This window comes from Cibotium barometz, chromosome 12, assembly GCF_041138505.1.
Source record: "Cibotium barometz isolate CiBa-2024 chromosome 12, ASM4113850v1, whole genome shotgun sequence".
Taxonomy (NCBI): domain Eukaryota; kingdom Viridiplantae; phylum Streptophyta; class Polypodiopsida; order Cyatheales; family Cibotiaceae; genus Cibotium; species Cibotium barometz.
In genome coordinates, this window is record NC_141057.1 from 3830932 (window position 1) to 3855405 (window position 24474).

The 24474-nt window shown below is 46.4% G+C and overlaps 1 protein-coding gene across 1 annotated transcript in view; it reads right to left on the reverse strand.

Moving 5' to 3' along the window:
- The window catches only part of LOC147632963 (ferredoxin-dependent glutamate synthase, chloroplastic-like), a 93365-nt gene that overhangs the window by 37361 nt on the left and 31530 nt on the right, over nt 1-24474 (reverse strand). Inside the window, exons 3-16 of the mRNA XM_086805963.1 lie at nt 15507-15949; nt 15116-15247; nt 14804-14902; nt 14559-14629; nt 12940-13036; nt 12704-12796; nt 12386-12531; nt 12101-12260; nt 11892-12002; nt 11565-11780; nt 11178-11335; nt 10832-10961; nt 10649-10707; nt 10255-10360 (exon numbers count right to left, since the gene is read on the reverse strand). Of these exons, the coding sequence (XP_086662089.1) occupies nt 10255-10360; nt 10649-10707; nt 10832-10961; nt 11178-11335; nt 11565-11780; nt 11892-12002; nt 12101-12260; nt 12386-12531; nt 12704-12796; nt 12940-13036; nt 14559-14629; nt 14804-14902; nt 15116-15247; nt 15507-15949 (2021 nt within the window). The remainder of the gene's footprint in view (nt 1-10254; nt 10361-10648; nt 10708-10831; nt 10962-11177; nt 11336-11564; nt 11781-11891; nt 12003-12100; nt 12261-12385; nt 12532-12703; nt 12797-12939; nt 13037-14558; nt 14630-14803; nt 14903-15115; nt 15248-15506; nt 15950-24474) is intronic.

Here is a 24474-nt window from a genome sequence, read left to right on the forward strand (position 1 = left end):
TGGAATTGTAATGGATCTCTACACCTTGATGTAGGGGCTTTTGAGGATAGTTTCACTGGGGGGGGGGGGGGGGGGACATCATCTTCTACTCTCAGACGCATCAGGCTCCTGGACAGTCCATGCCACATGTTAGTGGATACCGATGGGAGACAGCTACTAGACAAGAGACTCGTTCAGAGCATAGAGGACGGGGCTCAGGAGGAGTGGCAGTATTGTTTAGAGAGGAGCTGCAGCCACTCCTCCTGAGATGAGCAGGCTAGGTACATGTGGGTTAGACTGAGGGCAGAGACAGGCAGATATCTCTACATTGCTATATGCTATTTTGCTCCTAGTACATCAGTGTAGAGGGCAGTCTCCCTTTTCTATTTTGGATAATGACATTTGGTAGTTCTCCAAGGATGGTGACATCATTCTCCTGGGGATTTTCAATGCCAGGACCGCCCATAACCAGACAGTATTGGGCGGTATTTGATAGACATGGGGACTGCACATGGATTGGCCATCCTGAATGGCCTACAGAGATTCCCGACAGCGATATTATCCGTGCACAGATGGCTGCCCCCCCATTGGTAGCAGAGGCACTCACTCGATCAGTCTCCTTTATACATAGCACTTGGGCTCTCCCTAGAGACAGATATGCTTGCTTAGCCCTGGAGTCTTCACGACAGTTGGCATCACAAGGAGACGGATCATGTTAGTTTGCACATATGACAGCTTGGTTCCAACTCCATGGCTTTAGTATGGACAGGCTACCTCCATTTCAGTACTCCCTGGATGCACCCTCTCTCTCTCTCACACAGGCAGAGATTACCAGACACCAGAGATTGAGCAGTCAGGCCAGCAGGCATTGCAGCTCGCCCCAGAGTATAGCCGCACCAGAGGTACACTGATTGATTGGGCTATAGAGCTGGGGCAGTCCAGGCGCCCCAAGATTATATGCGCACATCCTCACACCAGCTAGAGATTGAGACTGGCAGATTCAGAGGAGTACCAGCTGAGGCCAGGATTTGTCAGTTGTGCCAGATAGAGCCAGAGACAGAGTTACATTACATATGTCACTGTCCAATATATTATGAGATACGAGGCCGTTTTCACTGCCTGTTCAGAGAGGGTTTCGTACCACTTTCCAAAGTCATGAGATACCAGGATCAAAGATGCCTTGGATTATACTTGCTGGAGCTACGTAGACATAGAGAGGGTTTCTTGAGAGGGAGGGGATCAGAGAGGGAGAGAGACCTACAGAGGCAAATTACAGACTTCTTTCGACCAGAGATTGAGCAGTCAGGCCAGCAGGCATTGTAGCTAACCCCAGAGTATAGCCGCACCAGAGGTACACTGATTGATTGGACTATAGAGCCGGGGCGGTCCAGGCTCCCCAAGATGAGAGGCCCATCTCGACACCGACGGAGACTACAACAGAGGATCAGGACCATACAAGCACGGCATGGGAGACGTCCAATCAGAGTACTCACCATGGAGAACATTGAGGATATCCGCCATCGACCGATGAGAGACACCTTTGGATAGTGATGTATATGATGCTTACCTTTGTTGCTGGAGTTTTCCTTCCCAGATGCTATCCATTAGGAGCTCCTAGTACCTTACTTTTCCTCATAGTTGTTGTTTCAGTTTCAGTTAGTTGTTTAGTTGTTTTAGTTTTTCTTACACAGACATTGTATCAAATCCACCAATTGTTGTAACCTTTTTGGTCTCATAGGTCATTTTGGCCTTTTGAGGACGTTAAAATATCATTTCATTTCATTTTATTTTCTCTCTCTCTCATCCCGCCTCGCTGCCCTACTGACTTTTCGCCGATTCACAAGGCTGAGTAAGCTCTCTTAAACGCTTCTCTCTCTCTCTCGCCCTGCTCGCCGCCGCCGCCCTGCTCCTGTCAACGCCGCCTGCTGTTCGCCCTGCTCGCTTCCGCCGCCTTCCCTCCCGCATGCTGTCCCCCCTGCTCGCCGCCGCCACCTGTTGTTCGCCCGGCTCGTTTCCGCCGCCCTGTCAACGCCGCCTGCCTCGCTTCCCCCTCTCGCCTGCTGTTCTGTACGCCGCACAGTTCTGCTGGCAATGGCCAGTCTATCTATCCGTTAGGCTGGTTGCGCCCCCTTCCCCCACCCACGCTTGCTCAGGCCCCCAAGGCAACAGCATAACTCTCTCTCTCTCTCGGTTCTTCCATGGCTTCCCCCTTGCGCAACCCGACGAAGGCGACCTTTATGGTCACAAACAAGAGGATAACAAATGTGGAAAAGGAAATGAAGGAATGGAAGGCAGAGATGGAGGGATGGTGGGAGGAGAAAGCCAACTTTTTCCAAATGGTATTCAATGAGGGTAAGCGGTGGAAAGAGGAGAAGGAGGACCTCATAGCGGAAGTCAAAGACCTTCACGGGGAAGTCAACACGCTCAAAGGCGTAATTTCAGCTCTTCAGAGGGAGCTTGCAGAGGCCAAGGTAAATGGTGGACTTGAAGAAGGTGAAATTCAGCCATCCATGATAGAAGAGCTCAAGGTTATCAAGGAACAAGTACGGGCAATTAAGGAAGAAGAGAAGCAAAACGAGGCAAAGACTTCCTCATGGGTGGAAGTCATCACCAAGACGCAAAAGAAGATGGATGAAGCGGAGAAGTGGATAGAGGTCGCCAAGAAGGGTAAAGGTAAGGAGATAACAAACCCTACACCTACAATCATCAACATGACTTTGGAAGAGGAACAACGAAGACGTACACGTGCTTTGCATGTGAGGATTACCGGCCTTAAAGACGGGGATAAAGTTGAAGAGGAGGTAAAAGAGCTTATGGTGTTGATGGGGATTGACAGTCCGGCCCACGCAAAGGCCTGGAGAGTGGGCAAAAAAAGCGGAGGCAACGGGGAAACATCAAAGGAAAGAGCTCTCATACTTCGCTTCCCCTCTATTGAGGCAAAGAAGGAGTTCTTGAAGAGACGACCCACTTTAAAGCATACAGGCAATTTTCTTGCTGATGATCTTACTCTTTCACAGCTTGCACATATGAAGGAAGTTATGCCAGAGATTAGAGCGGCAAGAGAAAAGTGAAAGATAGCATTTTATAGAGAAGGGAGGGTGGTCATCGTGGAGCGACGCTCTACATGACGGTGCGAGACCTATGGGACCAAATTAAAGCTGACAGCCTGGAACTGCAATGGATCCCTCAGACTTGATGTACGTGCCTTTGAGGACAGCTTTAGAGATAGAGATATAGTCTTCTACTCGGAGACTCACCAGGCCCCTGGTCAGATGATGCCACAGGTGACAGGATACAGATGGGAGACAGCTTGCAGAGTAGGGACGAGATCGGTACACAGTAGTAGAGGATCAGGAGGGGTGGCAGTTCTTTTCAGGGAGGAGCTGCAACCGCTTCTACACATCGTTCGGAGAGATGATCAGGCCAGATATATGTGGGTGAGACTGAGGGCCGACACAGGCAGATTCCTGTATATTGCCATATGCTATTTTGCTCCTAGTACATCGACATATGCAGCACCTAGAGGGCAGTCTCCTTTCTCTGTGCTAGATGATGACATATGGGAGTTCTCTAGGGATGGAGACATCATCCTGTTAGGGGACTTTAATGCCCGGACGGGCAACCGCCAGATAGCCTTTTATGATACCTCGGAGGAGATGCTGAGAGAGCTGGACACTCTGGATATGGGATTAAACAGACGCTCACAGGATGTGGAGTGCACAGAGTATGGGAGATATTTAGTAGATATGGGGACTGCACATGGGTTGGCCATACTTAATGGCTTGCAGAGGTTTCCGTCAGCAGCTGGATTTACTTGCTTTCCACATAGACATGGTGCTAGCACAGTGGATTATGTTATGGCTATGCCCAGCTTTGTTTCATGCATTGAGGACTTCACAGTTGGATCTCGGCCCATTGGGGTAGTAGTGGATCATGCATTGTTGACATTGACTATCTCTTTTCACTTTACCACAGCTCAGAGGACACGAGGGGCAGATCACACTCGATATACTTTTACCTCAGAGACTGATGCTGTCTACACAGATGGGATTTATAGACGTCTGTACACAGAGGAGCCAGGGAGACCTTTGGAGGAGTTGACCCATATACTGACAGAGACTTTACATGATGCAGCGAGAGAGGCATATCCACATACTCAGCCTAGACAGAGACAGCGTTCTAGATGTATGCCCCAGAACAGTTGGTATGATGAGGAGTGCAGAGAGACCAGAGCCCGACTGCAGCGGGAGGTTGCTTTGGGAGTCAATACTCACCGACAGTCACGTATTGCCTTCCGACGCCTTGTGCGAAGGAAGAAGCGGGCCTTCCTTGCTCAGCTAGAGCAGGAATTATACCAGCTGTTCTTGAGCCAGGATTCGAGGGAGGCTTGGCGTCTGTTTCATGAGTCCTCCCCTGCTTTGGCCATCACTTCTACAGAGGTCTGGGGTAGTTATGCAGCATCTCTATATACAGTTCCTGGACAGACACCTTTTCCTGACCCGCCAGCACCATGCCCACAGACATGTACTTTCTTTACCGCAGAGATGGTAAGGAAGGTCATTGATAGGATGAAGACTGGGAGAGCATATGATCATGATGGATTGGTCGCTGAGCACTTTATTCATGCGAGAGACATGCTGGCAGAGCTTCTAGCAGTGATGTTCAATCGTGCTATGTGCGAAGGCTTACCCGAGACTTGGAGTAGGTCCACCATCGTGCCTATCTTCAAGTCAGGGGACCCTATGGAGCCAGGTAATTATCGCACTATTATGATTGGTCACACACTAGCACGATTGTATGCATCCATTCTTGAGCAGCAGTTGAGTAGATGGGCAGAGAGAGTTGGCATTCGAGCAGAGGGACAGGCAGGGTTCAGGAGAGGTTTCTCTACTCTTGACCACATCTTGACTCTACGGGCCATTATTGAGGAGGGCAGGTCGCATGGGCGACGGATTTATTGTAGCTTTGTGGACTTCCGCAAAGCATTTGATACAGTGCCCAGAGCCAGATTGATGAGGCGATTACAGGAGATGGGGGTACCCACAGAGCTCATATGGGGGATTATGGCTTTATATAGATCAGTTGCAGGACAGGTACGCACCCCAGAGGGGGTCTCTACTTTGGTTCACTCCACTATAGGAGTGAAGCAAGGTTGCCCGTTATCTCCTTCACTGTTTGGTATGTATGTGGATGAGGCTTCTGACTACATTGAGAGATTGGGGGACAGAGGAGCCCAGCTAGCAGGTACATGGATCCCACTATTGTTATATGCTGATGATATTGTGTTGATCTCTGACTCCCCTGAGGGTATGCAGCGTCATCTGGATGCTTTACATGAGTTTGCACATGATAGTGGATTGTCTGTCAACCTTGGCAAAACCAAGGTTATGGTGTTTAACACCACGCCACAGTGGGTTAGGCGATCAGCTTCCACATTTACATATGGGCAAGAGATTGTGGAGTATACAGATGCATATACATATCTTGGGGTAGTATTCAGTGGGCCAGTGTTTTCGATGAGGAGAGCAGCAGAGACTAGATTGACTAGAGCACATGCAACCCTGGGTGGTTTGGAGAGGATGTGTTCGCAGGTTCAGTTTCAGGAACCTCGAACGAAACTTTGGCTTTTTGACACTCTAGTGACATCAGCTATGCTTTATGGAGTGCAGATATGGGGACCTTCAGTGGGCCATACAAGCGCAGGCGGGTGGAGAGGTATGGAGAGGCCTTTGGTATCTATGATTGCTAGGATTATTAGAGCCAAGGCCGTGGTACCTCATGAGATTATTCGAGCAGAGCTGGCGGCTGCCCCTCTGGTGATTGAGGCTCTTACGAGATCAGTCTCCTACATACATGGCTTGTGGGATCTCCCCCGAGACAGATATGCACGCCTCGCCCTGGAGTCCTCCCGACAGTTAGCTTTACAGGGGGAGACGGCTTGTTGGTATGGACAGATGACATCTTGGTTCCAGGCACATGGTTTTAGCATGGACAGATTGCCTCCCTTCCAGTATTCTCTGGAGGCACCCTCTCTCACTCTCACACGGACAGAGATTACCAGACTCATCCGTCAGGATTTAGTTCAGCTGGACATTAGGAGGACATGGATACAGCCGACTGAGGAGCTGGGCATGAAGATGGCTTTCTACAGAGAGCATTTTCTTCAGCTCACAGCAGATGGTTTTGTGATCAGACCCAGTTACATGGATGTACACTTGTCTCATGCAGTACGATGCGCTATTGGTCAGATTCGCACATCCTCACACCAGCTTGAGCTTGAGATTGGCTGATATAGAGGTATACCAGCTGAGGCCAGGATATGCCGAGTATGCCATGGGGAGCCAGAGACAGAGCTGCATTATATATGCCATTGTACTGCATACTATGAGATACGTGGTCGTTTCCACTGTTTATTCAGAGAGGGTTTTGGACCACTTTCCAGAGTCATGGGGTACCAGGACCAGAGGTGTTTGGGATTGTTCTTGCTGGAGCTGCGGAGACATAGAGATAGCCTGCTTAGGCGCACAGAGAGCCAGACTCAGAGGCACATTACAGATTTCTTTAGTCCAGCCATCACTGCGCCAGATGGACCACAGCAGCAGCAGGACATGGATACCGCCCACACCAGGGGTACACTGATTGATCGTGCGACTGAGCTTGGGTGGTTCAGACGCCCACGACTACGGAGGAGGGCATCCCAGCATAGACGGAGGTTGCAGCGGCAGATTCGGATTATTCTTGCGAGGCATGCCGGACACCCAGTCAGGGTGTTGACCACAGAGGATATTGAGGAGATCCGCCAGTGTCCGATGCGGCACATATTATGAGATGGAGGCACCTCCATAGTGTACCCCTCCGTCCCACATGATATTGTATCCCCTCACTATATTCCACTCACCTCCATAGCGTACCCTCCCCTCACTATATTCCAGTTCCAGTTTCATTTTCTAGGTGCCAGTAGTATCATCTTTATTTTTCATTTTCTGGGTTTTTTTTTTTTAATCCAGACATTGTATCAGATCCACCATGATGTAACTTTTGGTCTCATAGGTCATTATGGCCTTTTCAAGACGTTAATATAACATTTCATTTCATTTCATTTCTCTCTCCTCCCGCCTCGCTGCCCTGCTAACTGTTCGCCGATTCGCTTCGCTGCTGCCCACTAGCCCTTCCGCCTCGCTGCCGTGCTGACTGTTCGCCGATTCGCCTCGCTGCCGCCCACTAGCCCTTCCGCCTCGTTGCCCTACTAACTGTTCGCCGATTCCACCTCGCTGATTCGTTCGCCGCCGCCCGCTATGCTGGCCCGCCTTCCTCTCCAGTAGGACCTGTGATTCTGCCTCGCAGATTCGCTTCACGGTTCGCCGCCGCCTCGCTATGCTTGCCCGCCTCCCTCTCCGCTAGGGTCTGCTCAGGCCCCCAAGGCAGCAACATATCTCTCTCTCTCTCTCTCTCTCTCTCTCTCTCTCTCTCTCTCTCTCTCTCTCTCTCTCTCTCTCTCTCTCTTCCCCTTCCCTGCTTGTGGGAAGGACTACACAGTAATCTGGAGGAATGGCCCCGAGTCTCCAAGAGAAACTCGAGGCTCAACTGGCAGAGCAGCACGGATCCCCCGAGAGAGGAGAGGGTATGCAGATTGTGCAGAGAGGAGGTGGAGAGTGAGGAGCATTATGTATGCAGATGCAGAGTTAATACAGCCATCAGAGAGAGATATCCCATTTTATTCAGAGAGCCACATTCCCTACGCCAGATCTTTGAGGCGGCAGACCAGCGCATACTGGGGAGATTCATTCTAGACATACAGCGTCACAGAGAGCCATCATTACAAGCTCAGACAGCTCCAGAGGGGGTACGACAGACACAGATTACTACATTTTTTCAGAGATCCATCCCACTCCCAGCCCCTACACGACAGGGAATTACTCTCCAGAGAGCAGAGACACTCAGAGCCCGCAGGAGACAGAGGACACCTGGCTTTCGGACACCACACCTATACCAGAGAGAGATGACAGAGATCAGAGCTCAGTTTCACAGAGAGGGTGTGGAGCGACTGGCAGGGAGCTGTGGACACCCCCTTCATTGATGTATACCATTTTATACCCCCAGTATGGTGCAGGATGGAGCTAGCTAGGTTGCATATCATAATTGTATACTCCATGCATATAGCTTTGCATTCTCCTAGTAGTAGAGCTCCATCCCCTCCCCCACTCATTGTACTTATTGCACACCCAGATTCAGCTTTTTAGTTCAGTACTTTTTCATTTTGTTGGGATGACGGAGGATACCCCATACAGGTACACCGATTTGTCTCATAGGCCGAGTTCGGTCTTTTGGAAGACGTTAATAAAATCTCCGTCTCTCTCATAGTGAGAGGAACAGAGTATTGAGACAGGATCTATGGCAGCTCTATACACGAGAGACATGGATATCGCCTACACAGCCTCTTCCACCGAAGATGCTATACTACAGAGATCACTTCATGAGTATCACTGATGATGGATTTATAGAGAGGCCTAGATACATGGAGGGCTTTTTACCACACGGCTCCCGAGTGGCTATTGGTCAGCTCAGAGTTTCATCACACCGATTGGAGATTGAAACTGGCAGAGCAGCACGGATCCCCCGAGAGGAGAGGGTATGCAGATTGTGCAGAGAGGAGGTGGAGAGTGAGGAGCATTATGTATGCAGATGCAGAGCATATACAGCCATCAGAGAGAGATATCCCATTTTATTCAGAGAGCCACATTCCCTACGCCAGATCTTTGAGACAGCAGACCAGCGCATACTGGGGAGATACATTCTAGACATACAGCGCCACAGAGAGACATTATTACAGGCTCAGACAGCTCCAGAGGGGGGGCGACAGACACAGATTACTACATTTTTTCAGAGATCCATACCCCTCCCAGCCCCTACACGGCAGGGGATTACTCTCCAGAGAGCAGAGACACTTAGAGCCCGCAGGAGACAGAGGACACCTGGCTTTCGGACACCACGCCTATACCAGAGAGAGATGACAGAGATCAGAGCTCAGTTTCACAGAGAGGGTGCGGAGCGACTGGCTCGCTTCAGAGCACACCCAGGCATGTTCTTCAGGGAGCTGTGGACACCCCCTTCACTGATGTATACCATTTTATACCCCCAGTATGGTACAGGATGGAGCTAGCTAGGTTGCATATCATGATTGTATACTCCATGCATATAGCTTTGCATTCTCCTAGTAATAGAGCTCCATCCCCTGCACACCCAGATTCAGCTTTTTTATTCAGTACTTTTTCATTTTGTTGGGATGACAGAGGATACCCCATACAGGTACTCCGATTTGTCTCATAGGCCGAGTTCGGTCTTTTGGAAGACGTTAATAAAATCTTTCTCTCTCTCTCTCTCTCTCTCTCTCTCTCTCTCTCTCTCTCTCTCTCTCTCTCTCTCTCGGTTTTTTATCCAGACATTGTATCAGATCCACCATGATGTAACTTTTTGGTCTCATAGGTCATTATGGCCTTTTGAAGACGTTAATATAACATTTCATTTCATTTCTCTCTCTTACACTCACACCACCACCATATCCAAGAGCGCCTAGCTCACTTACACTCACACCCGGAGATCATGCTCCGAGGTATTTTTGCCTCGCCATCGCCTATGTATCACATATTACACCCCCATTATGGTACTGGTTGGAGCTAGACAGATCTGCATTGCATTCTTGTATACCCTGCGCATATAGGTTGCATACTGAGCTTTTAGTAATAGTGCTCCATCCATCACCCCCCCCCCCCCCAGTAGCTCAATACTTTCATAGTTTATTTCATGTTCATTTTGTCCTTTTTTTTTGGACATCCAGAAGACATTGACAGTTGTACATTGATTTGTCTCATAGGTCGAATTCAGCCACTAGTAGACGTTAATACAGCTTTCTTTCTCTCTCTCTCTCTCTCTCTCTCTCTCTCTCTCTCTCTCTCTCTCTCTCTCTCTCTCTGTGCATACATACATACATGTATGTATGTTTATATATATAGGTGGGTAGGTAGGTAGAGAGAGACAAGAGAGATGGATAGATATATATGTAGGTAGGTAGGTAGATAAGTAGGTAGATAGAGATATAGAGATATAGATATATATATATATATATATATCCATCCATCTATCTATCTAAAGAACAGAACCGTCCTAGGATTATTGGAACAATAAAAGATGCATGTAAAAGAAATTTTAAAAAAACACTCACAAAAAGAATCACACCGTCCAAGCAATATCAGGCAGCATCACCCAGTGAGCTTTTACCTCATCGAGAGTGAGGCCTCCTATTCTTGAGACACTTCCACAAAAGGATGTATTCACAATTTCTTCTCCCAAACCGTAAATTTCAAAGATCTGTGCTCCACAATAACTGCATGCATCACAGATTATCAAAACTGTGCACAATTTGACACAAACACTCTCAGGCAAGTTCAGGTTAATTTGTGGCGCTCCCAACAATAAGTCGTATAGTCAACTGAAAGTTTGAAGTCTCTACACACACATTTCTCACCCATCAGATGGGTGAGGTTGAACGGGGGAGATCCCTTGCCTGAAGGACGAATGGGTAACATCTATGCTTAGAAGTTATGTATGTAATGACCTTTCGAAAATAAGGGTCAGAAACTCAAGCAAGCATTGTATCACAACATTATTTTACCTTGACAGCAAGGAAATGCCCATTTTTGATAAAATCTTGAGAATGCCAGCCTTGACTGCCTGCATGCATAGCCACCTCAATGAAGATGCTATTCAAATTCAGTTCTGAGTAAACCGATAAAAGCACAGTATTCCAACCACAGAAAAAGTGGCAATATTTCTTTAAAAAAGCCAAACAAGTGACCTTGCAGTAATTTTGTTGAGCCTGCTCCATTGTCACTGTAGGCATTCTCCCATTCTTCATCAAGTTGACTGTTTTGGTACTGATACGCCATTGCCGAGAGGTTTCCAAGGCCAAATATGGGCATACTGCACTGTACACAGACCATCAGCCGAAAAGTGTAAGAAAAGGAGAACTAGATTTGTTAAGGCCAAAATAGCATATAAGTCCAAGAATGTACAATGTCATAGGAGATGCATTGAGCATCCAGGAAAGCTGCTACAGCAAAGATATAGAAGATGAAATGCAACTGTAGTAATTAGCCATGCCCATCATGCAAACGAACACTCTGAAAAATAAGAAGACAAACCTGGCACCATAACCAATCAGACAAGCGAAGTGATGTGTACTGAAACACTGAGCCGTGTCTGCAACTATAGATGCAGACATGCGTAGACCATTCTGAATGAGATGCTGATGTACAGCCCCAACTGCCAGGAGTACTGGTATAGCCGGTCTGGTCGGTTCCTGCTATCAAGGAACAGTCGGTCAGAGAATTGGATAACTTGCCTGGCATACACCAAAGGGTATCAACAGAAGCCACACAGAATTATGGTATCACATTTTATCTAAAAAATATGCAGGAATTACAGCTGCACTCGGTGTTTAGTAGGTATGGACCAGTTTTTTCACACACTTTTTGATGGGATATATCCAACAATTAAGAAACTTCCATAGCCAAATGAAAAACAAATACCAGCTCATCAAGCCGATCACTAAGGATAAGTAACTGTGATCCCGCACGAACAGCATCATCCGCTGCTTCACATAATCTATTCAAAGCCTTTTTAAGTGATCCCTCTACACCGTTGCGAACATCGTAAAAAATGGGAAGCCGATACGGCTTAAGCTTCTTGTCAGCTTTCAAGGAGTCCAGTTCTCCATCGTTCAAAATAGGGCTTGTCAAGGTAACCTTTCATGACTCAGCAAGCCAATCCAAAACTTCCAAAAATTAGCATGTAAAATACACTTCAAAAAGACTAATGCAATAAAAGGCCTCTGTTTCTAAGTTATATGGGCACACCTGATCTGCATTCTTTGCATCCACTTCAAGAATATTCTCTCGCTTTCCGAGGTTGACTTCAAGTGACATAACTAAACCCTCCCGTAAGGGGTCAATGGCAGGATTTGTTACCTGAAACCAACCACATTCCAGACCCTCTATTACAAACATCAAGCATATTTATCATAAGCCAGGATTGTTGAGAGCATCCTTGTCACATATGCTCTTACCTGCGCAAAACGCTGCTTGAAATAGTCATAGAGCATATGAGGCTTCTGAGACAGCACAGCCAAAGGGCTGTCATCTCCCATGCAAAAAGTAGGCTCTTTTCCTTGTGAAGCCATGCTTTCAATCACTAGCTGAACATCCTCTAAAGAATAGCCAAACGCCCTGCACAAAATGTCATTAACAAAGCAGTAGAAAAGTTAAAAACTGAAACAGTAATAGCTGCATGCACAAGTAGATGCCTACATAAACCCATGTGTGTTTTGGTCGAATGAGACTCAGAGACTTACTGCTGAAGCTTCAAAACTTTGTCGCTGTCCCAAAGGTTAGAAGCAGGGAACTTTGCAGGTTGTAAAGGGTAACTTTTTTCAGCAAGCCACTTCTTGTAAGGTTTTGCATTTGCAATCCGCTTTTTGACCTCCGTGTTTTCAGAAACCTTCACACAGTTGCATATTGATGTGATTGTCGTTAAAACTTTAATCACCCCAAAGTGTCAACTATTCTAAATTATGACCCCTACAGTTGAAACTATTTCTAAACACTAAAGAAAGTTGGCAGAAATCAGAAACCCTTCACATCAACAAAAAAATGTAAATGTTGATGATTACTTGTCCCGTTTCAAGATCCACAGCAATCATCATTCCTGGACCCAAACGCCCTTTTGATGTGATCTTTGATTCATCCATGTTGAGCACTCCCACCTGCCAGTTCAAGTATGAAGTTCCCATTCCAAACTGGGTTTTGCTTCCAACACCTCCTCTTGTCATTCTCAGTGGAGAGCATTTCAACAAAAATGCCACAGGCACCCAACCTCATTCCACATAAGCATGAAAAGGAAACAAACCTCAGATGCTACATATAACATGTCATCTACTGTCCTCCAAAACCTGGCAGGCCGAAGCCCATTTCGGTCAAGACAAGCTCCAACAGTTCTTCCATCGCTACAAAAAGCAGATGATCACTAAAACTGTTGCCATCAATACTTCAATGATTAACCTTCAATACAATGTCAGCACCATTCCAGATGTTATTGCTGGCTATGGGACTCAAATTAGACCACTAACAAAATTTTAGAAGTTCAATATTAATAATTTACCATGATTAACAGCACAATACCATACTAGACAGTTCAAAGTAAACAATACCTAGACAATAATGGAAATACAATGATGAGAACTAATTCACACCGCTATCAATGGAAACACGGTAAATGGCTGATCAGTACTCAGTACAAGTCCTGAAACATCCTTGAGTAAGCCAGAACTCACGCTCTAATTGGCAAATGCAGCACGATGCTTGAAAGTAGAGCCTTGGCTGTGCATCATATGCATTTGCTGAGTTTTGTTTTGTTGCAACTTTGTCTGGCTGCTGAGATCTTCCATGTCCAAGCCTGGTTCGCATAACATGTGCTTGTATTTGCCGAATATTTCCCTTCAAGGGCAAGTCAATCTCTTTTGGCACCATTGATATGCTATACCCCAAAAGGTTGCACTCCCTCAACTGTCTAAGAATGGCTTCTTTGCGCACAAAAAGGAGAAGTTGCACAAATCATTCTCAACAGCTTGTAGACTTTTCTTGATGTCTTCAATGCATTGCATGATATCCTCATCCATACTTCTAGTTTTTGGATGGGTACAATCCTCCTCCTCCTCCTCCTGCTGGTCATCCACACCACAGGCCATGGTCTTAATACAACTCGAACCCTAACCAGATCCACTTACTGCATACCATTCTGTAAATGGCTTATCCGTACTAGACCTTGGGTGAGTCAAAAATCAAAGTCAGTCTGTGCACAGAGAATGACATTCAAAAAATAGAGCCTTGCCTGTGCAATAGGTGCTTTTGTTAAGTTGCTATCAAGATCTGTGGATTTACGAGGATGGCCCAAAAGAGCATCCCAATCCCCAAGTTTGGTGAAGGAAAGCTGTGCAATAGGTGCTTTTGTTACGTTGCTATCAAGATCTGTGGATTTACAAGGATGGCCCAGAAGAGCATCCCAATCCCCAATTTGGTGAAAGAAAGCTGACTTCTGATGTCAAGGGCTGTGATCTTCAGATGCTGGAACACCAGATTATTCTCATTCCCCATCTTTGGTCAAAGAGAAAAGCCTACTTGACATCTGATTCCAAAACCACTCACAACAATGGCAGGCCGAGTTCTCGCAGAGCTAGACCTACAGACCATTTGTAATTTGGTAAATCTTTTGTAAGGCTAAGGTCCAACAGTGTAAACCATATCGTGGCAAGCAAGATAGTCACTAGAAGGGAAACAAGATAAGACAACTTTATTTAAAAAAACTTTCCTGGCATTAACATGATAAATACTGGCCAGAAAAATCAGCAGCTGGACCAGCATAAGGTGGCACACACGCACAAATGTATATATAATATGGGAAGCAAACAAAAAGTTGCCTTGGTGCTCTTAAGCTTCCATATACCAATGCCTTCCCCAGCAGTGTCCTACCTGAACAATAATAGAGCCGGTCCATCCCATGCCTCCATTTGGCCCTTGTAGTACTCATAAAAGTCGACAACCTGAAATGTAAGTGCCAAAACAACTTCACAAAAACTTCACAAAACAACAAATAAGATTAATATAAAAGGGCAAAGCTGAGAAACAGTAAAAATCAGATTCTCCAAGCCATAGCATCTAGCCTCTTAAAATTTTAATTAAAATTTCAAAACTGAAAGAGATGCATTCCAAGATACCTCTGGGTATTTGATCATCAGAGTAGGATGCTTCTTGTATGCTTCAGGGACAAGGATCATCAATGCTTCTTCAGGACATCTGCCACTCCTCATGAGCAGCTGATCAATAAAATACCAAATCAATCTGATCAACAAAGTAATATATGCATTCACTCCCAGGACCCATACCACCCCCCTCTGCGCGCTGCCCCCAAAAAAAGAAAAAAAAACTGAAAAACCTCCATGGTAGCGCTTTAACAGAAATGATATTTGAACTATCCCAGCAATTTGAATCTTTGAAAATGTTACAAACATCAAAGGGTGTTGTTATACCTCAGCTACTGCATCGAGATTTGCAGAGTCAGAAGCCTTGGAATTTCCATAAGGACGAATCTCATCTTCTCTTCCATGCCAAACAGAAGACCTCATCGAAGATTCTCGGGATCTCATCCAATTTAGGTTCCCCTACAATCAATATTGTTTATGAAAGCAAAAGGAGTGATCACTTGCAAGCTTGCTAAAAACCTTCAAAAAATTGCCCGGTGGCCTTTCTAGCAGCATGTAATGCATCTCTTTAAATACTTGAAAGGTAAACAAGTTGAATTAAAATTGTGAAATTAACAGAGTTATGACCTTGCAGAGGGCTAGCTCAAAACCCTAGCAAAACATCCAAGGCAGGGCATTGAATGTTCAGTAACAGCCATGACATGCATTAAGTTTGTACCTGCAATGTGTTGATCTCCCCATTGTGACCAAGAAATCTCATTGGCTGGGCAAGAGGCCACCTAGGATTTGTATTCGTGCTGTATCGTCTATGGTAAATGGCAAAGGACGATGTAAATAGTGAATCTTGTAGATCCAGATAAAAACTTCCCAAAGCCTCTGATCTTAGCATTCCCTTGTAAACTATTGTTGAGTTGGAGAGAGAGCAAATATATAAATCTTGGCCCCAGGACTCAGATTCTGCTGCTTTTTCAATCAGCTTCCGTGATATATACATTTCTGTTTCAAGATCTTCACGAGACCCTTCATTGGTAACTTTCACCAAGACCTGTTGTATGCTGGGAAGAGTTATCTTCGCATAGTAACCAACTACTGATAGATTAACAGGAACAGGCCTCCATCCAAGAACCTCTACCCCCTCTTGCGTGAAAATCCGCTCAACAACTGCACCATCCATAATCAGTCTTGCTTAGAAGGCACACATACAAGGCAAGTGCACAATCAAAAGTACAGCACGTTGTACAGGTTATCAAAAGCCCCAATAAGCAGGAGACAGAAAATCCATGAGTGATCTGGGAATGATCAGCACATAATTATGTACAGGAGCTCTTCATTACAAACTAAATGATTCAAAAAAGCTGTGTAATGTGATCTAACCAGTATCCCTGAGGAAGACCAGAAAACTGCATTCCTCACATCTACAAAATACTCAAGCCCATTTGCAGCTTCAAACCCCATTCCCCTCCTCCCCCCAATCCACACCAAAAAAAACAATAAAAAAGGTGTTCCAATCCTTGTAAATTTCAAAACATTACACTATGGACAAGTAGCTCGCAATTGACAATTCACCAACCCCACCATAGGAAAAATCACATTTACAACTTCAACTGTTAGCAGTCATCTCCTGTCCATACCATATTACACTGTAGAGGGTGAGGGCCAGTGTTGCGGGTGTGCCCGCCTGGTGTGACTGTTTCTCCATTTTTCCCCATTGTCCATTTTATTCCTTACGTGGGGGCCTGTTTTCTTTTTCCCTGGTCGGCTGTAGTAGATTGCTGCCTGGAGGGCCCGACTTGCTGGCCGACCAGGTGGTGCTGGTCGTGGACCAGCCGACTAGGCATTTTGCTGGCTGACTGGGCCAGGCCTAGTCGTGGGTTTCCACAGGGGCTGTCGGCCCCATTCCCACTGGCCGACTGGCTGCCCCTTCTTGTATGTATACCACACTTGCCTCCCACACCAGTTTGTACCAGACTCAGGTGTATATAGCAGAGTTTGTACAGCCTTCTCCTCTCTTGCATTTCTGTACTTTCTGCTAGTCTCATTTCCGCTCCCCATTTTGACATGGTATCAGAGCCTCAAGTGGCTTGAAGATTTAGAAACGGTGAAAGCATTCGGGATTGCTGCGTTTGGTGCTGATTGGAGTATTGTTGGGCTGTTCAAGACGTGCAGAAGAAGGTAGAAGGCAGCATCGTTGTTGGACAGCCACCTTGCATTTATTTGCAGCTTCTTCCTCACATTTTTTTTCCCACCCACCCTCCCTTCATAAGAACAAGTAAAACCCCGAGATGGCAGAGAAACATGTGAAGATCCCCACCCTCCCGATGTTCCCGGTGGACCGACAGTTGGACGGGAACAACTATGGCATCTGGAAGGTAACGATGGAGTCTGTATTGGAGTCATATGATTTGGCTGATTTCATCGTAGTTGGAGTTCCAAGGCCAGAGTTGGAGGAGGAGGAACCTTCATTATCCACTAGGAAAGAACGGGAGGCTCAAGCACAGTTGTGGGATCGTGCCAACGCCTCTATCCGTTCTTTCATCTTCCTTAATTGCACCGTGCACACCCCAAGTGATCAACCACATCAAACACATGACTCGAGGGATTTGGCAACACTTGGCTTCGGTATCGCCCATGAAGAGAACTTCCTTGGAAGTGCAGATGCAAGTGATGAATCATGCAAAGTCTTCGACAATGCGAGAGCGCATCAACAAACTCCAAGCTCTTCAACAAGAGGTTCTTCAAGCTGGGAAGGAGATATCATTAGAGGATATGGCCATCACCTTGGTGTCTCATCTATTCCCTCAGTACTCAGCTTTCTATTCTTCCTTGATCACCAGTGGGAGGCTTAGCACCATTACATGGGAGGAGCTTGTGCTGATGGTATTGGACCAAGAAGAGCCGTTTTTGAACCCTCCACAAGGCGGAGGTTATGAGGCTTTGACTAGCCAGCAATCAAAAGGCCGCAACAACAACGACGACGACAACAACAAGGGCAAAGGGAAGTCTTCACTGGCAAAGTCTTCTGAGAAGAAACCTGACTCAGAACGTGATGCTTTGAAGGCCGAGTGAACCTCTAACCATTGTCGACAGAAGGGTCATTATTGGAGGAAGTTTCCTTAGCTGAGCACCGGAAAAGGTGCTGATTCCTCAGCTTGCAGCCGCAAAGATTCCAACCTTTGTGCACTTGGAGATTATGGACACCGTAGCTTCATCTTCTTCGAGCAGCAGAGGGTCTCACCATTGGGGATACTCGAGTGGATTCTAGAGAGTGGTGCTTCCAGGCACATGACTCCGTCCCAAGAGTTGTTACAGGATTTTCGAAGGAGCCTTTGCTCGGTTCAAGGATTGGTATGTTATGGTGGAAAATGAGTCTGGATTGCAGGTGAAGACTGTTTGGGCTGACAAAGGAGGGGAGTTTTCTTCTAATGCTTTTGTGCGGAGCATGGCATCAAGCGGGAACTGGCCAATACAGGTTTTTCTGACTTACGTCCACGGCAAGGGCCAATAGGCTAGATATGAAAGGCTTAGCAAGCATGTAGAAGCAAAGCCTTTATGCTAGCCTTATGGCCAGCCATTAGTGGGCTCGCATTTGGGGTGCCCAAGAGCCACAAAGGGGCCAGCCATGAGCCCTTGGCATAGTGACCAACCTTGGCAGTCAGCCACCACGGCCAAGCATGATAGCATCCAATCGGCCAACATAAGCAGCCCACAAGCCACGCATGTGAAAAGCTATGGCATAAATATTATTTTCAGCAAGTCATGGGCACTTATCAACAGGGCCACAGGCCAACAGCACGAGCCAACTTGATGTAGGGTGATCATATATAAGGCACCTCTCAATCTCCCATGAATCATCTCATTCTTTCATCATTGAAACAAAGCATTTTCAATGTGTGCTTGAGTCTTCTGACTTGTGCATACATATTTTCAGCAGAGCACCTTCATGTGATTCAGTCCAAGGCAGCCAGAAGTCAACTTCAACACTCAGCCATCAGTCCTGCATCCCCTCAGCAGATCTGGGTGTACATATTGGCTCCCGAAGTGGCTTCTCAGTTGTCTAGAGACTGCTTGATGATTCAGCCACCATTTGGTCTACCTTGTCCTTGTGTTTGGCATTCCACAGTCAACCGTCTTCCAGTAAGTTTCTTGGTAAAGTCTGCACTGTAAAAAAGTTCTCCAAAGTAATAGAAGCAAATACTCCTGCTTGCAGGAGGGGACCCTAGGTAGTTGGGACCCAATCTCGTGTCAACCCTCCATCTTCTCTCTCTACAGCTCTATCTCCTTGTACAAAGATTAATGTGGATTGGTTCACCTTACTCCAACATAAAGGCATAAAGAAGGCCTGGCTGTGTTATAGGATCATACTGGTTGCATGTCACATTGGCATCAGAGCTTCTAGTTGAGACCCAGCTTGGCTACCTAAATTAAGAGCATCCGGTGGATGCCCAGCCATCCACCATGTTGGGAGATGAAGAAGAAAGCTTCAAAGCAGACACCATCGAAGAAGAAAGTGTCTAAGAAGGCACCACCAAAGAAGAAACCACCCTTCGGGAAAGCAACAAAGATTTCATCCAAGAGCTGATGAAGCAAAACAGACTACTACAGTTTCAACTTCACAAGCAACAAAAGAGGCAGAAAATCCTAAAGAGCAACCTAGAGAACAAGGTCTCGTGGAATGCATGCTTCTCTAATTGGAGCAACATAGACGCCAAGAACTTGTTGAGGAACATAAGGCCAAGGAAGCCAAACACGCAGTTGAAGAAGGCCACTGTTGTGCAGAACTTGTGGCTTTGGAACACCAACACAAGCAAGATCGGGAAGCCATGCAACTCCCGCATCAACAGACATTCGCAACCTTACAAGCCAATCTAATAGCCGCACTTCGCCAAATGTGCACCTAATCCCACTTTCTTCGCCATACATGCTCAACCAAACTTCAGTAAGTATGATGGTAAGTGTGATCATTCTGCAGTTACTAAGTTTATTCATCAATTTGTTTTGCAGTTACCCAGTTTATCCATTAGCTAAGTTTGCAAATACTCGAGACAACGGCCACATGGCAACCCCACATCTCACAGGGGAGGCCGTTACCTAGTGGTAGCATTGGTCGAGTCTTCATGTAGATCCGGCCACGAATGCAAGAATTATATACCGAACACCTTCGTGTTTGACCTCAAAACTAGAGTCCTCCCACCCTAGTACATGACCAATCTTAAGGACGAGTTTTACCGACTCTCCTAGAGTGGGTCACCCGCGCTGACTTACTCCAACAAAGTCATCACCATGGCACAGCAATTGGGAAAATCCGAGGAAGAAACGTTGAAACAGCTCCTCAAGGGGTTGGATACTACCAGCAAGTTTACCATACAGAATTTCCAGCCTATTCCATGTGTTAGTCACAATGCCTAGTACCTTACACACTAAAACCAAAGCCCAACTTGCAGCAGTCACCTCTCTCAAGGTGTGACATGCTTCTCGGCATCTAGTGGTTTAGAAAGTTTGTGGCCATTCCCGAACACCGATTCATGGGATTTTCCTAAGCCTTTCAGGATTCATGGGGATAGGTGCATTCCTACGATTCCACTCATTTCTCATAATCTGGCCCGACGAGCAATAAGCAATGGAAATGGCATTGCGTTGATCTAGGTCCACAGTCAACAATCCGTTGTTAAGACAACAAAACCTTTAGAGAAAAGGATAATAGGTCTCCTTCTGCGACTTCAGGACATCAAGTCAAAGAACGATCTCTCGCCCAAGCTCACACCCATTCATCCTGAGAATCATCCAATTGAGTTGGTCCCAGGGCAATAAGTTCCTCTATCACCTCTGTCCAAGGCATTGGAGGGTGTCATGTGCACCCATGGACTGTGGTACATGATGACAAATTGGCTCATCAACAGTGCAAGAATTATGTACAGAAGTAGTACCTTTTTTAGGATATTCTATTGTATGTTGACCACTTTGTGAGCCCCAGTCTAGGACATGTCACGCATGAGCTACGTAAGTGAGTCTCCCAACCATAGTGGTCTGTCAGGTCAGTCCTCTTAACCCACTTCGGAGAATTGAACAAGTAAGTCTTCATGTAGATGTCAGCCTTAGGAGTAGTATGCATCATAGGTATGATAGTTGCATTCATATTGCAGGGCCAGACCTAAGGCCAGCCCCAAGGAGGGAAATGCCTTGCGAGAGGCATAAACAGCCTTGACCTTCACTTAGAACCAGTCGGCAACCAATCAAGTGCTTGGGTAGCAGTCGGCCAACCAACAGAACCAGCCCACGACTTAAGCCAGCATTAAATGCTGATCAATCCCGTCGTGACACAAATATGAACAAGCCGATAGCCTTAAACCAGCCGACCAGCAGTCCTATGGACATATAAAAATGCGCCTCAGCCTCAGTCCATAAAACCATCAGAAAACAAATCAAGTTCTCAAGCAAACAGTCAGGCATGTGTGTTTAGGCCCTCAGCCTTTGCATACTTGTCTTTACTACATCTTTCAGATTCATGTATGCTATTTAAAGGATTGCTAAAGACTCACTAAACTCGGGTTTAGAGAAGACCTCATTGTTTCACACAGTCCTAGCTTGGCATATGCTACATTGGTATCCGAGCATGGGAGGCGATTCAACCCAACAACCTAGGGTGAGAGCACCCTATGGATGGTAAAGCTGAGATCAAGAAAAACCACTCGCCCATCAAGCTCTGAAGACATGACTATAGAAGAACCATTTGAAGAAACGCTTCCGCAAAAAGAAAACGAAGACAACCAAAAGCTAAGGCAACTCCAAATTCAACTCGAAAGAGTCCAAATGGAAAAAAAAAAGACTAGCAAAATTACACACAACCTTGGCCTAGCAAGAGACACCCAAAGAACAAAGTTCCTCAATACAACAGTGGTGACAATGGATGACCGAAAAAGAAGAGCAAGACCATGAAGTAAGACTGGCCAAACAGCTAGAAGAGAAAGCCAAACGCAAGGCCAAAGAGGAGCGGCTACTACGGGCAAAGCTCGAAGCAAAGGTGAACCACGAGCGGCAAGCTCGAGAAGATTTGAGGGACCAATTCCAACAACCACTCCGGACTCTAGTACTAAACTTCTTTCCACCCTTCTCAATCCTCCACAACCCCAGTCATAACCTCAACAACAGTCATCCATGCCTCACCGAACTTCACCTAGTACGACGGCAAGTGCGACCATTCAGTTGTAACCCAATTCATCCACCAGTTTGTTGCCCATTTTCCACTCTCCAAGATCACAGATACCCAAGATAAAGTCCATCTCGCGGCTCCACACCTCACAGGTGATGTTGTCACTTGGTGGCAACATTGGTCCCATTTGCACACAGATTCCTACACTTGCATACTGGACTATGAAGACCAGGTTTCTACCTCCGCAGTACATGACAAATCTTGAGGACGAGTTCTACACACTCACCCAAAACGGTTCCCCTGTGCTCACCTACTCCAACAAAGTGAGCAGTCACCCAATCCAATTGTAGTCCAGCCAATAAACAAATAAACAAGAGCTAGAGTGCTCCAACACAAGAAAGAGAACGACACTTGTTGGCCCCAAAGCTTGGTGCCCCTTTCGGTATTTCTTTATTCAATTTCAACGGAAAAGTTTTAAATGATTACAACATGGCCATTCATGGCTCGTATGTCTGCAAGTCCAATCTGCCAATTCCTCAGGACCTCTTAGCATAGAGGTTACACAACTTTGTGTCCCAAGAACACCACACTGTTATCTCCTCTAATCTGCTAAGTCTGTACATCCATGAGGCCTTCAATATGCATCTGACTGAACCATGCACATAGCCACAAACTCAGCCATGAAAACAGTCCACAAACTCATCCAAATCAGCCCACAATCTTGTCCTATTTCCACCCTCTGAACTGCCAAACCCTTCCTCTCACAAAGGGCCAGAGAGAACCACTCTGGAACAATCATGAGCCAGTGAAAAGAGAGACTCCATAAGACAACTCCTGCAGTCCACTTGCTCACAAAGAGCGAGAGAAACTTACAGTCTTTATGTCGCTTTTCACAAGAGAGAAAAGACGCGAGGAAAAAGCCCCATTATGTCCTGCTCTCTTGTCTTGCAGCCGGGAGAGAGAAAACCAGTGAGAGAACCTGCTGTCCAGCCTTGTGTTCCCTTCTCACAGTTCACGCTTCCCAACTGATAACCAGCTTCTTGCCAAAAGCAAAGGAGAGAGAATAAGAAGAACCTACAGGTGCCTGTATGATCTGCAGTTCAGCAGCCAACCAGTTCTCCAAGAGCTAAAGAGAGAGAGAGAGAGAGAGAGAGAAAAGAGGCATGTGTCTCTGTTATGTAGCACAGCACAGCAGCCAGCCTGTGAATTCTCCCCCATGAAACCAGCTGCCTGAATCTTCTACAGTACAGCAGCCAGCCAGGGAAGCGCAGCCCGTCCACAGCGTCTTCAAAAAACAAGGGTGTAGCCAAATGCGCAGACCCCTGTAGCTGTATTTCCAGGCCTGTAATCAGCGCTGCCCGCCAGCCTCCTCAAGGATGAAAGCGCCTCTTCGTAATTCTGCAGTTCCAAGAGAAAGAAAATTCCACGCATGTAGCTCTTGCCCGACTGCCCTCCTTTCCCCAAAAGCAAGAGATAGAGAGAGAGAGGGAGGCATGTACTCCAAAAGTGGAGTAGGCCCCTCCCATAAATATCCTAGGGGCCACTTAAGGTTTTTAAAATCTTCCTAGGGGCCACCCAAGGTTATAAACCTTATGAACTTTAACCCCTTGGTCCCCCTTCACACTTGGGGATGTCCACACATGTTTCCTTTTTGTCCTGCAGGCTGCCACCCAAGTATGAACCTGAAAATATTTATCTTGCTCACTGACCACCACGCTCACACTTATGCTATACCAATTTCACAGGGTCATGACATACCCCCCTCTTGAAAAATGGCAAGCGTCCTCAATTGCAATCTGGTGATACAGCAAGACATCCAAAGCAGAACCGCACTGATAACAAAGGCTGCCCAATACAGTAAGATATCAGCCATGTGATCCAACTAAAAGTGAAATGTACAATATGGCAAGATCAGCGTCCCAATCTCTCTAAGCCACGCATATGTAACAACTTTCACTGCAAACCAATGGTGTAGTAATAGTCCAAGTTGTATACGACTGTGAACCATACACAACCACAACATCCAATGTGATTAGTACACATATATCATAGAAGTCCCATAAGCAGATGTACTGTCAGCTATCAATACCTTCGGGTGAGACAAAAGCTGCACCAAGCGACCTCTAGATGTCATCTGAGTCTGTATCAAGAGTGGAGGTGCTACCTCCCTCTTGAGCATCAGGCAATGCTCCAGACCCTTGCTCTGCTGAACCTGAATGAGCCGTAGCAAGAGTCGGCTCCAACTCAAAGGCATCAAGATAAAGCTGCAATACCTGAGGTGAATCTGCTAAGTCACCCTCCTCCATCCACTTCGCATCCATCGGTGAACAGTTCTTGAACTTCACAAGATAACGACGGGAAACTTTACCTCGTATCTTTCTTTCCTTATGTGCCACTATCTGCTCTGGAATAAGAACCTCATCAAGTTCATCAACTTCCGACTGAGCCTCATCTGATACATCCCAGGCACATCCCCAAGGAAAGGTCTAAGTAGACTCACATGAAATGCATTGTGAATCCTCCAGTGATCTAGTAGCTT